The 15,295-nt window shown below is 52.4% G+C and overlaps 1 protein-coding gene across 1 annotated transcript in view; it reads left to right on the forward strand.

The window, feature by feature from the left end:
* Positions 1–12,788, forward strand: part of LOC115328560 (serine dehydratase-like) — a 70,168-nt gene extending 57,380 nt beyond the window's left edge. The window contains exon 7 of the mRNA XM_029989816.2: positions 12,364–12,788. Within this exon, the coding sequence (XP_029845676.2) occupies positions 12,364–12,569 (206 nt within the window). The 3' untranslated portion in view covers positions 12,570–12,788. The remainder of the gene's footprint in view (positions 1–12,363) is intronic.
* The last annotated feature ends 2,507 nt before the right edge of the window (positions 12,789–15,295 follow it).

Genomic DNA, 15,295 nt, shown 5'->3' on the forward strand with positions numbered 1-15,295 from the left:
GACGCGTTTGACAGTGAAGTGGAGACAAAAGCTGCCCTTATATCCATTGCACTTGTCGAACACGTAAGAACGCGTAACTTCAGCGTCCGGCGTTTGGCGTTCGCGTTTGGACGCGTTTGACAGTGAAGTGGAGACAAAAGCTGCTCTGATCTCCACTGCACTTGTCGAACACGTAAGAACGCGGAACTTCAGCGTCCGGCGTTTGGCGTTCGCGTTTGGACGCGTTTGACAGTGAAGTGGAGACAAAAGCTGCTCTGATCTCCACTGCACTTGTCGAACACGTAAGAACGCGGAACTTCAGCGTCCGGCGTTTGGCGTTCGCGTTCGGACGCGTTTGACAGTGAAGTGGAGACAAAAGCTGCCCTGATCTCCACTGCAGTTGTCGAACACGTAAGAACGCGGAACTTCAGCGTCCGGCGTTTGGCGTTCGCGTTCGGACGCGTTTGACAGTGAAGTGGAGACAAAAGCTGCCCTTATATCCATTGCACTTGTCGAACACGTAAGAACGCATAACTTCAGCGTCCGGCGTTTGGCGTTCGCGTTTGGACGCGTTTGACAGTGAAGTGGAGACAAAAGCTGCTCTGATCTCCACTGCACTTGTCGAACACGTAAGAACGCGGACCTTCAGCGTCCGGCGTTTGGCGTTCGCGTTCGGACGCGTTTGACAGTGAAGTGGAGACAAAAGCTGCTCTGATCTCCACTGCACTTGTCGAACACGTAAGAACGCGGAACTTCAGCGTCCGGCGTTTGGCGTTCGCGTTCGGACGCGTTTGACAGTGAAGTGGAGACAAAAGCTGCCCTGATCTCCACTGCACTTGTCGAACACGTAATAACGCGGAACTTCAGCGTCCGACGTTTGGCGTTCGCGTTCGGACGCGTTTGACAGTGAAGTGGAGACAAAAGCTGCGCTTATATCCATTGCACTTGTCGAACACGTAAGAACGTGTAACTTCAGCGTCCGGCGTTTGGCGTTCGCGTTTGGACGCGTTTGACAGTGAAGTGGAGACAAAAGCTGCTCTGATCTCCACTGCACTTGTCGAACACGTAAGAACGCGGAACTTCAGCGTCCGGCGTTTGGCGTTCGCGTTCGGACGCGTTTGACAGTGAAGTGGAGACAAAAGCTGCCCTGATCTCCACTGCACTTGTCGAACACGTAAGAACGCGGAACTTCAGCGTCCGACGTTTGGCGTTCGCGTTCGGACGCGTTTGACAGTGAAGTGGAGACAAAAGCTGCCCTGATCTCCACTGCACTTGTCGAACACGTAAGAACGCGGAACTTCAGCGTCCGGCGTTTGGCGTTCGCGTTCGGACGCGTTTGACAGTGAAGTGGAGACAAAAGCTGCCCTGATCTCCACTACACTTGTCGAACACGTAATAACGCGGAACTTCAACGACCGGCGTTTGGCGTTCGCGTTCGGACGCGTTTGACAGTGAAGTGGAGACAAAAGCTGCCCTTATATCCATTGCACTTGTCGAATACGTAAGAACGCGTAACTTCAGCGTCCGGCGTTTGGCGTTCGCGTTTGGACGCGTTTGACAGTGAAGTGGAGACAAAAGCTGCTCTGATCTCCACTGCACTTGTCGAACACGTAAAACGCGGAACTTCAGCGTCCGGCGTTTGGCGTTCGCGTTCGGACGCGTTTGACAGTGAAGTGGAGACAAAAGCTGCCCTGATCTCCACTGCACTTGTCGAACACGTAAGAACGCGGAACTTCAGCGTCCGACGTTCGGCGTTCGCGTTCGGACGCGTTTGACAGTGAAGTGGAGACAAAAGCTGCCCTTATATCCATTGCACTTGTCGAACACGTAAGAACGCGTTACTTCAGCGTCCGGCGTTTGGCGTTCGCGTTTGGACGCGTTTGACAGTGAAGTGGAGACAAAAGAAGCTCTGATCTCCACTGCACTTGTCGAACACGTAAGAACGCGGAACTTCAGCGTCCGGCGTTTGGCGTTCGCGTTCAGACGCGTTTGACAGTGAAGTGGAGACAAAAGCTGCCCTGATCTCCACTGCACTTGTCGAACACGTAAGAACGCGGAACTTCAGCGTCCGACGTTTGGCGTTCGCGTTCGGACGCGTTTGACTGTGAAGTGGAGACAAAAGCTGCCCTTATATCCATTGCACTTGTCGAACACGTAAGAACGCGTAACTTCAGCGTCCGGCGTTTGGCGTTCGCGTTTGGACGCGTTTGACAGTGAAGTGGAGACAAAAGCTGCTCTGATCTCCACTGCACTTGTCGAACACGTAAGAACGCGGAACTTCAGCGTCCGGCGTTTGGCGTTCGCGTTCGGACGCGTTTGACAGTGAAGTGGAGACAAAAGCTGCCCTGATCTCCACTGCAGTTGTCGAACACGTAAGAACGCGGAACTTCAGCGTCCGGCGTTTGGCGTTCGCGTTCGGACGCGTTTGACAGTGAAGTGGAGACAAAAGCTGCCCTTATATCCATTGCACTTGTCGAACACGTAAGAACGCGTAACTTCAGCGTCCGGCGTTTGGCGTTCGCGTTTGGACGCGTTTGACAGTGAAGTGGAGACAAAAGCTGCTCTGATCTCCACTGCACTTGTCGAACACGTAAGAACGCGGAACTTCAGCGTCCGGCGTTTGGCGTTCGCGTTCGGACGCGTTTGACAGTGAAGTGGACACAAAAGCTGCTCTGATCTCCACTGCACTTGTCGAACACGTAAGAACGCGGAACTTCAGCGTCCGGCGTTTGGCGTTCGCGTTCAGACGCGTTTGACAGTGAAGTGGAGACAAAAGCTGCCCTGATCTCCACTGCACTTGTCGAACACGTAATAACGCGGAACTTCAGCGTCCGACGTTTGGCGTTCGCGTTCGGACGCGTTTGACAGAGAAGTGGAGACAAAAGCTGCCCTTATATCCATTGCACTTGTCGAACACGTAAGAACGTGTAACTTCAGCGTCCGGCGTTTGGCGTTCGCGTTTGGACGCGTTTGACAGTGAAGTGGAGACAAAAGCTGCTCTGATCTCCACTGCACTTGTCGAACACGTAAGAACGCGGAACTTCAGCGTCCGGCGTTTGGCGTTCGCGTTCGGACGCGTTTGACAGTGAAGTGGAGACAAAAGCTGCCCTGATCTCCACTGCACTTGTCGAACACGTAAGAACGCGGAACAACTTCAGCGTCCGACGTTTGGCGTTCGCGTTCGGACGCGTTTGACAGTGAAGTGGAGACAAAAGCTGCCCTGATCTCCACTGCACTTGTCGAACACGTAAGAACGCGGAACTTCAGCGTCCGGCGTTTGGTGTTCGCGTTCGGACGCGTTTGACAGTGAAGTGGAGACAAAAGCTGCCCTGATCTCCACTACACTTGTCGAACCCGTAAGAACGCGGAACTTCAGCGTCCGGCGTTTGGCGTTCGCGTTCAGACGCGTTTGACAGTGAAGTGGAGACAAAAGCTGCCCTGATCTCCACTGCACTTGTCGAACACGTAAGAACGCGGAACTTCAGCGTCCGGCGTTTGGCGTTCGCGTTCGGACGCGTTTGACAGTGAAGTGGACACAAAAGCTGCTCTGATCTCCACTGCACTTGTCGAACACGTAAGAACGCGGAACTTCAGCGTCCGGCGTTTGGCGTTCGCGTTCAGACGCGTTTGACAGTGAAGTGGAGACAAAAGCTGCCCTGATCTCCACTGCACTTGTCGAACACGTAATAACGCGGAACTTCAGCGTCCGGCGTTTGGCGTTCGCGTTCGGACACGTTTGACAGTGAAGTGGAGACAAAAGCTGCCCTTATATCCATTGCACTTGTCGAACACGTAAGAACGCGTAACTTCAGCGTCCGGCGTTTGGCGTTCGCGTTTGGACGCGTTTGACAGTGAAGTGGAGACAAAAGCTGCTCTGATCTCCACTGCACTTGTCGAACACGTAAGAACGCGGAACTTCAGCGTCCGGCGTTTGGCGTTCGCGTTCGGACGCGTTTGACAGTGAAGTGGAGACAAAAGCTGCCCTGATCTCCACTGCACTTGTCGAACACGTAAGAACGCGGAACTTCAGCGTCCGACGTTTGGCGTTCGCGTTCGGACGCGTTTGACAGTGAAGTGGAGACAAAAGCTGCCCTGATCTCCACTGCACTTGTCGAACACGTAAGAACGCGGAACTTCAGCATCCGACGTTTGGCGTTCGCGTTCGGACGCGTTTTACAGTGAAGTGGAGACAAAAGCTGCCCTTATATCCATTGCACTTGTCGAACACATAAGGATGCGAAATTTCAACGTCCGGCGTTTGGCGTTCGCGTTCGGACGCGTTTGACAGTGAAGTGGAGACAAAAGCTGCCCTGATCTCCACTGCACTTGTCGAACACGTAAGAACGCGGAACTTCAGCGTCCGACGTTTGGCGTTCGCGTTCGGACGCGTTTGACAGTGAAGTGGAGACAAAAGCTGCCCTGATCTCCACTGCACTTGTCGAACACGTAAGAACGCGGAACTTCAGCGTCCGACGTTTGGCGTTCGCGTTCGGACGCGTTTTACAGTGAAGTGGAGACAAAAGCTGCCCTTATATCCATTGCACTTGCCGAACACGTAAGAACGCGTAACTTCAGCGTCCGGCGTTTGGCGTTCGCGTTTGGACGCGTTTGACAGTGAAGTGGAGACAAAAGCTGCTCTGATCTCCACTGCACTTGTCGAACACGTAAGAACGCGGAACTTCAGCGTCCGACGTTTGGCGTTCGCGTTCGGACGCGTTTGACAGTGAAGTGGAGACAAAAGCTGCTCTGATCTCCACTGCACTTGTCGAACACGTAAGAACGCGTAACTTCAGCGTCCGGCGTTTGGCGTTCGCGTTCGGACGCGTTTGACAGTGAAGTGGAGACAAAAGCTGCCCTGATCTCCACTGCACTTGTCGAACACGTAAGAAGGCGGAACTTCAGCGTCCGACGTTTGGTGTTCGCGTTTGGACGCGTTTGACAGTGAAGTGGAGACAAAAGCTGCTCTGATCTCCACTGCACTTGTCGAACACGTAAGAACGCGGAACTTCAGCGTCCGACGTTTGGCGTTCGCGTTTGGACGCGTTTGACAGTGAAGTGGAGACAAAAGCTGCTCTGATCTCGACTGCACTTGTCGAACAGGTAAAAACGCGTAACTTCAGCGTCCGGCGTTTGGCGTTCGCGTTCGGACGCGTTTGACAGTGAAGTGGAGACAAAAGCTGCCCTGATCTCCGCTGCACTTGTCGAACATGTAAGAACGCGGAACTTCAGCGTCCGACGTTTGGCGTTCGCGTTCGGACGCGTTTTACAGTGAAGTGGAGACAAAAGCTGCCCTTATATCCATTGCACTTGTCGAACACGTAAGAACGCGTAACTTCAGCGTCCGGCGTTTGGCGTTCGCGTTTGGACGCGTTTGACAGTGAAGTGGAGACAAAAGCTGCCCTGATCTCCACTGCACTTGTCGAACACGTAATAACGCGGAACTTCAGCGTCCGGCGTTTGGCGTTCGCGTTCGGACGCGTTTGACAGTGAAGTGGAGACAAAAGCTGCCCTGATCTCCACTGCACTTGTCGAACACGTAATAACGCGGAACTTCAGCGTCCGGCGTTTGGCGTTCGCGTTCGGACGCATTTGACAGTGAAGTGGAGACAAATGTTGCCCTTATCTCCACTGCACTTGTCGAACACGTAAGAACGCGGAACTTTGGCGTCCGGTGTTTGGCGTTCGTGTTCGGACGCGTTTGACAGTGAAGTGGAGACAAAAGCTGCCTTGATCTCCACTGCACTTGTCGAACACGTAAGAACGCGGAACTTCAGCGTCCGGCGCTTGGCGTTCGCGTTCGGACGCGTTTGACAGTGAAGTGGAGACAAAAGCTGCCCTGATCTCCACTGCACTTGTCGAACACGTAAGAACGCGGAACTTCAGCGTCCGGCGTTTGGCGTTCGCGTTTGGACGCGTTTGACAGTGAAGTGGAGACAAAAGCTGCCCTGATCTCCACTGCACTTGTCGAACACGTAAGAACGCGGAACTTCAGCGTCCGACGTTTGGCGTTCGCGTTCGGACGCGTTTGACAGTGAAGTGGAGACAAAAGCTGCCCTTATATCCATTGCACTTGTCGAACACGTAAGAACGCGTAACTTCAGCGTCCGGCGTTTGGCGTTCGCGTTTGGACGCGTTTGACAGTGAAGTGGAGACAAAAGCTGCTCTGATCTCCACTGCACTTGTCGAACACGTAAGAACGCGGAACTTCAGCGTCCGGCGTTTGGCGTTCGCGTTCGGACGCGTTTGACAGTGAAGTGGAGACAAAAGCTGCCCTGATCTCCACTGCACTTGTCGAACACGTAATAACGCGGAACTTCAGCGTCCGGCGTTTGGCGTTCGCGTTCGGACGCGTTTGACAGTGAAGTGGAGACAAATGCTGCCCTTATCTCCACTGCACTTGTCGAACACGTAAGAACGCGGAACTTTGGCGTCCGGTGTTTGGCGTTCGTGTTCGGACGCGTTTGACAGTGAAGTGGAGACAAAAGCTGCTTTGATCTCCACTGCACTTGTCGAACACGTAAGAACGCGGAACTTCAGCGTCCGGCGCTTGGCGTTCGCGTTCGGACGCGTTTGACAGTGAAGTGGAGACAAAAGCTGCCCTGATCTCCACTGCACTTGTCGAACACGCAAGAACGCGGAACTTCAGCGTCCGGCGTTTGGCGTTCGCGTTCGGACGCGTTTGACAGTGAAGTGGAGACAAAAGCTGCCCTTATATCCATTGCACTTGTCGAACACGTAAGAACGCGTAACTTCAGCGTCCGGCGTTTGGCGTTCGCGTTTGGACGCGTTTGACAGTGAAGTGGAGACAAAAGTTGCCCTCATCTCCACTGCACTTGTCGAACACGTAAAAACGCGGAACTTCAGCGTCCGGCGTTTGGCGTTCGCGTTCAGACGCGTTTGACAGTGAAGTAGAGACAAAAGCTGCCCTGATCTCCACTGCACTTGTCAAACACGTAAGAACGCGGAACTTCAGCGTCCGACGTTTGGCGTTCGCGTTCGGACGCGTTTGACAGTGAAGTGGAGACAAAAGCTGCCCTTATATCCATTGCACTTGTCGAACACGTAAGAACGCGTAACTTCAGCGTCCGGCGTTTGGCGTTCGCGTTTGGACGCGTTTGACAGTGAAGTGGAGACAAAAGCTGCTCTGATCTCCACTGCACTTGTCGAACACGTAAGAACGCGGAACTTCAGCGTCCGGCGTTTGGCGTTCGCGTTCGGACGCGTTTGACAGTGAAGTGGAGACAAAAGCTGCCCTGATCTCCACTGCACTTGTCGAACACGTAATAACGCGGAACTTCAGCGTCCGGCGTTTGGCGTTCGCGTTCGGACGCGTTTGACAGTAAAGTGGAGACAAATGCTGCCCTTATCTCCACTGCACTTGTCGAACACGTAAGAACGCGGAACTTTGGCGTCCGGTGTTTGGCGTTCGTGTTCGGACGCGTTTGACAGTGAAGTGGAGACAAAAGCTGCCTTGATCTCCACTGCACTTGTCGAACACGTAAGAACGCGGAACTTCAGCGTCCGGCGCTTGGCGTTCGCGTTTGGACGCGTTTGACAGTGAAGTGGAGACAAAAGTTGCCCTGATCTCCACTGCACTTGTCGAACACGTAAGAACGCGGAACTTCAGCGTCCGGCGTTTGGCGTTCGCGTTCGGACGCATTTGACAGTGAAGTGGAGACAAAAGCTGCCCTGATCTCCACTGCACTTGTCGAACACGTAATAACGCGGAACTTCAGCGTCCGGCGTTTGGCATTCGCGTTCGGACGCGTTTGACAGTGAAGTGGAGACAAAAGCTGCCCTTATCTCCACTGCAGTTGTCGAACACGTAAGAACGGGGAACTTCAGCGTCCGGCGTTTGGCGTTCGCGTTCGGACGCGTTTGACAGTGAAGTGGAGACAAAAGCTGCCCTGATCTCCACTGCACTTGTCGAACACGTAAGAACGCGGAACTTCAGCGTCCGGCGTTTGGCGTTCGCGTTCGGACGCGTTTGACAGTGAAGTGCAGACAAAAGCTGCCCTTATATCCATTGCACTTGTCGAACACGTAAGAACGCATACCTTCAGCGTTCGGCGTTTGGCGGTCGCGTTTGGACGCGTTTGACAGTGAAGTGGGGACAAAAGCTGCCCTAATCTCCACTGCACTTGTTGAACACGTAATAACGCGGAACTTCAGCGTGCGGCGTTTGGCGTTCGCGTTCGGACGCGTTTGACAGTGAAGTGGAGACAAAAGCTGCCTTTATCTCCACTGCACTTGTCGAACACGTAAGAACGGGGAACTTCAGCGTCCGACGTTTGGCGTTCGCGTTCGGACGCGTTTTACAGTGAAGTGGAGACAAAAGCTGCCCTTATATCCATTGCACTTGTCAAACACGTAAGAACGCGTAACTTCAGCGTCCGGCGTTTAGCGTTCGCGTTTGGACGCGTTTGACAGTGAAGTGCAGACAAAAGCTGCTCTGATCTCCACTGAACTTGTCGAACACGTAAGAGCGCGGAACTTCAGCGTCCGGCGTTTGGCGTTCGCGTTCGGACGCGTTTGACAGTGAAGTGGAGACAAAAGCTGCCCTGATCTCCACTGCACTTGTCGAACACGTAATAACGCGTAACTTCAGCGTCCGACGTTTGGCGTTCGCGTTCGGACGCGTTTGACAGTGAAGTGGAGACAAAAGCTGCCCTTATATCCATTGCACTTGCCGAACACGTAAGAACGCGTAACTTCAGCGTCCGGCGTTTGGCGTTCGCGTTTGGACGCGTTTGACAGTAAAGTGGAGACAAAAGCTGCTCTGATCTCCACTGCACTTGTCGAAGACGTAAGAACGCGGAACTTCAGCGTCCGACGTTTGGCGTTCGCGTTCGGACGCGTTTGACAGTGAAGTGGAGACAAAAGCTGCTCTGATCTCCACTGCACTTGTCGAACACGTAAGAACGCGTAACTTCAACGTCCGGCGTTTGGCGTTCGCGTTCGGACGCGTTTGACAGTGAAGTGGAGACAAAAGCTGCCCTGATCTCCACTGCACTTGTCGAACACGTAAGAAGGCGGAACTTCAGCGTCCGACGTTTGGTGTTCGCGTTTGGACGCGTTTGACAGTGAAGTGGAGACAAAAGCTGCTCTGATCTCCACTGCACTTGTCGAACACGTAAGAACGCGTAACTTCAGCGTCCGGCGTTTGGCGTTCGCGTTCGGACGCGTTTGACAGTGAAGTGGAGACAAAAGCTGCCCTGATCTCCACTGCACTTGTCGAACACGTAAGAAGGCGGAACTTCAGCGTCCGACGTTTGGTGTTCGCGTTTGGACGCGTTTGACAGTGAAGTGGAGACAAAAGCTGCTCTGATCTCCACTGCACTTGTCGAACACGTAAGAACGCGGAACTTCAGCGTCCAACGTTTGGCGTTCGCGTTTGGACGCGTTTGACAGTGAAGTGGAGACAAAAGCTGCTCTGATCTCCACTGCACTTGTCGAACAGGTAAAAACGCGTAACTTCAGCGTCCGGCGTTTGGCGTTCGCGTTCGGACGCGTTTGACAGTGAAGTGGAGACAAAAGCTGCCCTGATCTCCGCTGCACTTGTCGAACACGTAAGAACGCGGAACTTCAGCGTCCGACGTTTGGCGTTCGCGTTCGGACGCGTTTTACAGTGAAGTGCAGACAAAAGCTGCCCTTATATCCATTGCACTTGTCGAACACGTAAGAACGCGTAACTTCAGCGTCCGGCGTTTGGCGTTCGCGTTTGGACGCGTTTGACAGTGAAGTGGAGACAAAACCTGCTCTGATCTCCACTGCACTTGTCGAACACGTAAGAACGCGGAACTTCTGCGTCCGGCGTTTGGCGTTCGCGTTCGGACGCGTTTGACAGTGAAGTGGAGACAAATGCTGCCCTTATCTCCACTGCACTTGTCGAGCACGTAAGAACGCGGAACTTTGGCGTCCGGTGTTTGGCGTTCGTGTTCGGACGCGTTTGACAGTGAAGTGGAGACAAAAGCTGGCTTGATCTCCACTGCACTTGTCGAACACGTAAGAACGCGGAACTTCAGCGTCCGGCGCTTGGCGTTCGCGTTCGGACGCGTTTGACAGTGAAGTGGAGACAAAAGCTGCCCTGATCTCCACTGCACTTGTCGAACACGTAAGAACGCGGAACTTCAGCGTCCGGCGTTTGGCGTTCGCGTTCGGACGCGTTTGACAGTGAAGTGGAGACAAAAGCTGCCCTTATATCCATTGCACTTGTCGAACACGTAAGAACGCGTAACTTCAGCGTCCGGCGTTTGGCGTTCGCGTTTGGACGCGTTTGACAGTGAAGTGGAGACAAAAGCTGCCCTGATCTCCACTGCACTTGTCGAACACGTAAGAACGTGGAACTTCAGCGTCCGACGTTTGGCGTTCGCGTTCGGACGCGTTTGGCAGTGAAGTGGAGACAAAAGCTGCCCTTATATCCATTGCACTTGTCGAACACGTAAGAACGCGTAACTTCAGCGTCCGGCGTTTGGCGTTCGCGTTTGGAGGCGTTTGACAGTGAAGTGGAGACGAAAGCTGCTCTGATCTCCACTGCACTTGTCGAACACGTAAGAACGCGGAACTTCAGCGTCCGGCGTTTGGCGTTCGCGTTCGGACGCGTTTGACAGTGAAGTGGAGACAAAAGCTGCCCTGATCTCCACTGCACTTGTCCAACACGTAATAACGCGGAACTTCAGCGTCCGGCGTTTGGCGTTCGCGTTCGGACGCGTTTGACAGTGAAGTGGAGACAAATGCTGCCCTTATCTCCACTGCACTTGTCGAACACGTAAGAACGCGGAACTTTGGCGTCCGGTGTTTGGCGTTCGTGTTCGGACGCGTTTGACAGTGAAGTGGAGACAAAAGCTGCCTTGATCTCCACTGCACTTGTCGAACACGTAAGAACGCGGAACTTCAGCGTCCGGCGCTTGGCGTTCGCGTTCGGACGCGTTTGACAGTGAAGTGGAGACAAAAGCTGCCCTGATCTCCACTGCACTTGTCGAACACGTAAGAACGCGGAACTTCAGCGTCCGGCGTTTGGCGTTCGCGTTCGGACGCGTTTGACAGTGAAGTGGAGACAAAAGCTGCCCTTATATCCATTGCACTTGTCGAACACGTAAGAACGCGTAACTTCAGCGTCCGGCGTTTGGCGTTCGCGTTTGGACGCGTTTGACAGTGAAGTGGAGACAAAAGTTGCCCTGATCTCCACTGCACTTGTCGAACACGTAAGAACGCGGAACTTCAGCGTCCGGCGTTTGGCGTTCGCGTTCGGACGCATTTGACAGTGAAGTGGAGACAAAAGCTGCCCTGATCTCCTCTGCACTTGTCGAACACGTAATAACGCGGAACTTCAGCGTCCGGCGTTTGGCATTCGCGTTCGGACGCGTTTGACAGTGAAGTGGAGACAAAAGCTGCCCTTATCTCCACTGCAGTTGTCGAACACGTAAGAACGGGGAACTTCAGCGTCCGGCGTTTGGCGTTCGCGTTCGGACGCGTTTGACAGTGAAGTGGAGACAAAAGCTGCCCTGATCTCCACTGCACTTGTCGAACACGTAAGAACGCGGAACTTCAGCGTCCGGCGTTTGGCGTTCGCGTTTGGACGCATTTGACAGTGAAGTGCAGACAAAAGCTGCCCTTATATCCATTGCACTTGTCGAACACGTAAGAACGCGTACCTTCAGCGTTCGGCGTTTGGCGTTCGCGTTTGGACGCGTTTGACAGTGAAGTGGAGACAAACGCTGCCCTAATCTCCACTGCACTTGTTGAACACGTAATAACGCGGAACTTCAGCGTGCGGCGTTTGGCGTTCGCGTTCGGACGCGTTTGACAGTGAAGTGGAGACAAAAGCTGCCTTTATCTCCACTGCACTTGTCGAACACGTAAGAACGGGGAACTTCAGCGTCCGGCGTTTGGCATTCGCGTTCGAACGCGTTTTATCAGTGCTGTGGAGGCAAAAGGTGCCTTTGTTTCCACTGCACTTGTCGAACACGTAAGAATGCGGAACTTCAGCGTCCGGCGTTTAGCGTTCGTGTTGGGACGCGTTCGATCAATGCAGAGGAGACAAAAGCTGCCCTTATCGAACACATAAGAATGCGGAACTTTGGCGTCCGGCGTTTGGCGGCCGCTTTCAAGCGTGTTCAATCAGTGCTGAGACAGAAGGTGGTTTTGTCTCCATTGCACTTGTCGAACGACTAAGAACGACAAACCTCACTGGTGAGGGCCCTCACTCACCCTCACACTCATGAAGTTTCCTGGTTCAGAAACTCACTCATCCTCACCTTACCTGTGAAGATGAGGGTGAGTGAGGGTAAGTTAGGGCCCTCATCAGTGAGGTTTGGCGAGGTATGGCGTATAGCTGCACGAAGACGCCTAATTATCTTGTTTCTTTCCGATTCCCGTTTTTAGACGACCACAGGATGCTGGTGGAGCCCTCTTGCGGAGCCACTCTGGCAGCGCTCTACAGCGGACTGGCGGCGAGGTTGTACGCCGAAGGGAAGCTATCCCGCACGGGGGGACCTCTGTTGCTCATCGTATGCGGGGGAAGTGCCGCCAGCCTGGGCACTTTTCAGCGTTGGCGGGAAATCGTCGATCGAAAGGTCGAAGACGAATAAAGGTCGAAAAGTGACTTCGTCTAACCTTAGTATGGACTATTGTTAGCCGCGCGTGCTAAAAGCGCGAGCTAGTTGCTTCGAATGAAGCCTCGGCGGCTGAACGAGCGCTCGTGCAGCGAGTGCTCCAGTCAAGGCAGTCAAGGCCAGCCGCTCGCGCTAGCACAGCATTCGCGGTTAGTCCATGCTAAGGTGATACGAAGTATAGTTTATTTCTGTCGATGTTTTTGCTTTGCCTCTTTTATAAATAATGGTACATATAAACCATCTAATTCTAACATTATATTTCTTCCGTTTATCTGCGGAGTGGAGGTGCTTCATGGTTTGTTGCGTGAAGAGATAAAATTAAAAATCTAAGCTATATGCCGGGACAGAGAATGTAGGAACCTCTGGAGGGACTAAGAACAATCGCCCTGTGTCTCTCAGTCGGGTAGCTTCCGCGAATTATGCAAATGTCGAGTTGCTGAAAAGTTCATGAACACGTATACCTGTTACACTGGAACATATGCGTTCCAAGGTGTATTTGAAATTTATTATATCCGTCGATTCATTTAAAATTACAGAATATCAAGTAAAATCATAAAACTTCTTTTTTTTTTGTAGTTAATTTTTTGTTTTGTTTTAGGTAATATTTGAAGAATCTTCAACATAAGGATAAATGTATGTATGTATGGGCCCGGTAAAACAATCTAATTATACTGTCGTAGAATCCCGGGAACTGATCAACAGAACACAGTTCGCCGAAGAAACAATGCAGGGCCCGTTACGGAAGCTCTATAAAGTTGAGGAGATAAGAAAATTACTAAAAAAAACTGCGCACCCTGAGCTCTAAAACAATTTGTGCCGCTCATAGTGCGAGCGCTTCAACCTCAATAATTCAGGGTTGCGTGGAGTTGCGACGTCAAAGTTGCGACGAGTCACTGGCTGTAGACGAGCAGTTTAGCCAGTGCAGTACAACCGCTAGCCTGGGTTTTTTAACGTGCTCTACGCAGTAGTGATACACGACCGCACGATGGGGATTGACCGCAGGGGTGGGGATTGAACGCAGGATCACTGGGTTTTGCAGCGCGAGCTTTCGCTCCACGTGCTCCGAGCTGGTGTGCGCTAATCCACTCGGCCACCGATCCTTTTTTTTAACAAATGTTTATTTACAGTTTGAAAACATAAGTAGCAAGAATGAAAAAAAATTAGGTATATACATATGTAAGGGCAAAAAAAAAAGAACGTTACATAATTTAAACATTGCATTCAATGACCCAGGTGCAAAGTAAATCAGTTAAAGGTTACAACATTGTTAAAGAGTGGAATTACCTCAGCTCTGGGTGTGTATTACACTCGAAGACCTTAAAATTATATTAGAGTGAGGAACGTGCGAAGCGTACGGATAGTCTTCTCAAAGCATACAAATTTAGTGCCACATTCTGCCTTTCACTAGTGGGTTTCTGAGATCCTTTTCTATTTCAACTGGTTCTAAAGTTCTAATAGCCCAGTCCAATTTGTCAGCAAAGTGTCGCCACGCAGGTTTGGGATTCAGTGTGCACTCTGTCATGTCTACTTTTGACCTCAATAGCGCATGTAGGCCTAAAACCATGATTATCTCCGTCAGGTCCGTTAGCGTCCCTTTTGTCGTGCAGCCGTAAGAATTTCAAAGTACGCCAACTAATTCACTCTTCAGGTCCTCGTGGCCGGACAGGGTGGAATCCTGCTCGGTGATGGGAGTTTTGGGAGATGAAGATTTCGTTCGCCTCTTCCTCGTCCTCTTTGACTCTGCCCTCTCCCCTTGAGATGCGAAGCCATGATCTAACGTGCACAGAATTTCTTCTCCCTTTCTTTTCCCAAGCATTTCTTTGTCGCTGGTTTCATCGATTTCGGACGCCTCTTCCTCTAACTTCATTGGCTCTTCAGCTTGGTCTTCAGGGACAAGAGCACTGAAAGAGTTGGTGATGACAACATTCCTCACTGTCTCCTTAGTTGCAGAGCGTGACGACGCCGACCTGTTTTCGCACTTCTCAGTCCGTGAGGCTGCCCCTACGTGGGCTGCGCAGTGAGCGGTGCTGACCTCTGCCGAAACCTCTATTTGTGCTGTTTCTTCTGCGTCCATCAAGTATTCTATAGGAATCTGGAGAGATGCGGCCGCTCGGTTGGCATACGTTTGAATGCAGTCTTCGGGAGTGTGGTTTTTTTGGGCATGCGCCTCACCAGGGAGCGCGGCACTGGCCTCGGACGTGTCCGACTTGCCTACATCACAGACGTTGCGGTGCTCTGCCAGGCACGTAAACAAGGACGGCGGTTCCCAGAATCTTGAGCTGATGCGGCAAGCTTTCCGCAGTCACCCCTTCGTTCAATTCAATTGACAGTATTCTTGTGGTCGTCTCTACTTCTTCGAAGCCGGAGTAGTGCCACTTGTCTCGATCGATGCTTTTTTATTTTTCCAAACGTAGAAAAAGCACTTGCTACGTTTGCATCTGGGACGCTAGTTGGAACCCAGTGCACCTTCATGGACAGCGCAGTCTTGCTCCCGTCTATTATCAAACATGTCTTGCTCTTTACTTGGATATCTCGGAGCTGCAGCATTCTTTTTTTTCCTTTGGCAGAACGCACTTTGAGCAGCCACACGATTGTACTGGAAGGCCCCAAGCGAAGCTAGCTCCTTCGTGTTGATGATTTTCTTCAAACCAGGACCGAAATCGTCGATGCGGTATGGCCGGGCTGATGGGTCCCCATGAAGA

Source organism: Ixodes scapularis, unplaced genomic scaffold (assembly GCF_016920785.2).
Source record: "Ixodes scapularis isolate PalLabHiFi unplaced genomic scaffold, ASM1692078v2 PGA_scaffold2__306_contigs__length_199485367, whole genome shotgun sequence".
NCBI lineage: Eukaryota > Metazoa > Arthropoda > Arachnida > Ixodida > Ixodidae > Ixodes > Ixodes scapularis.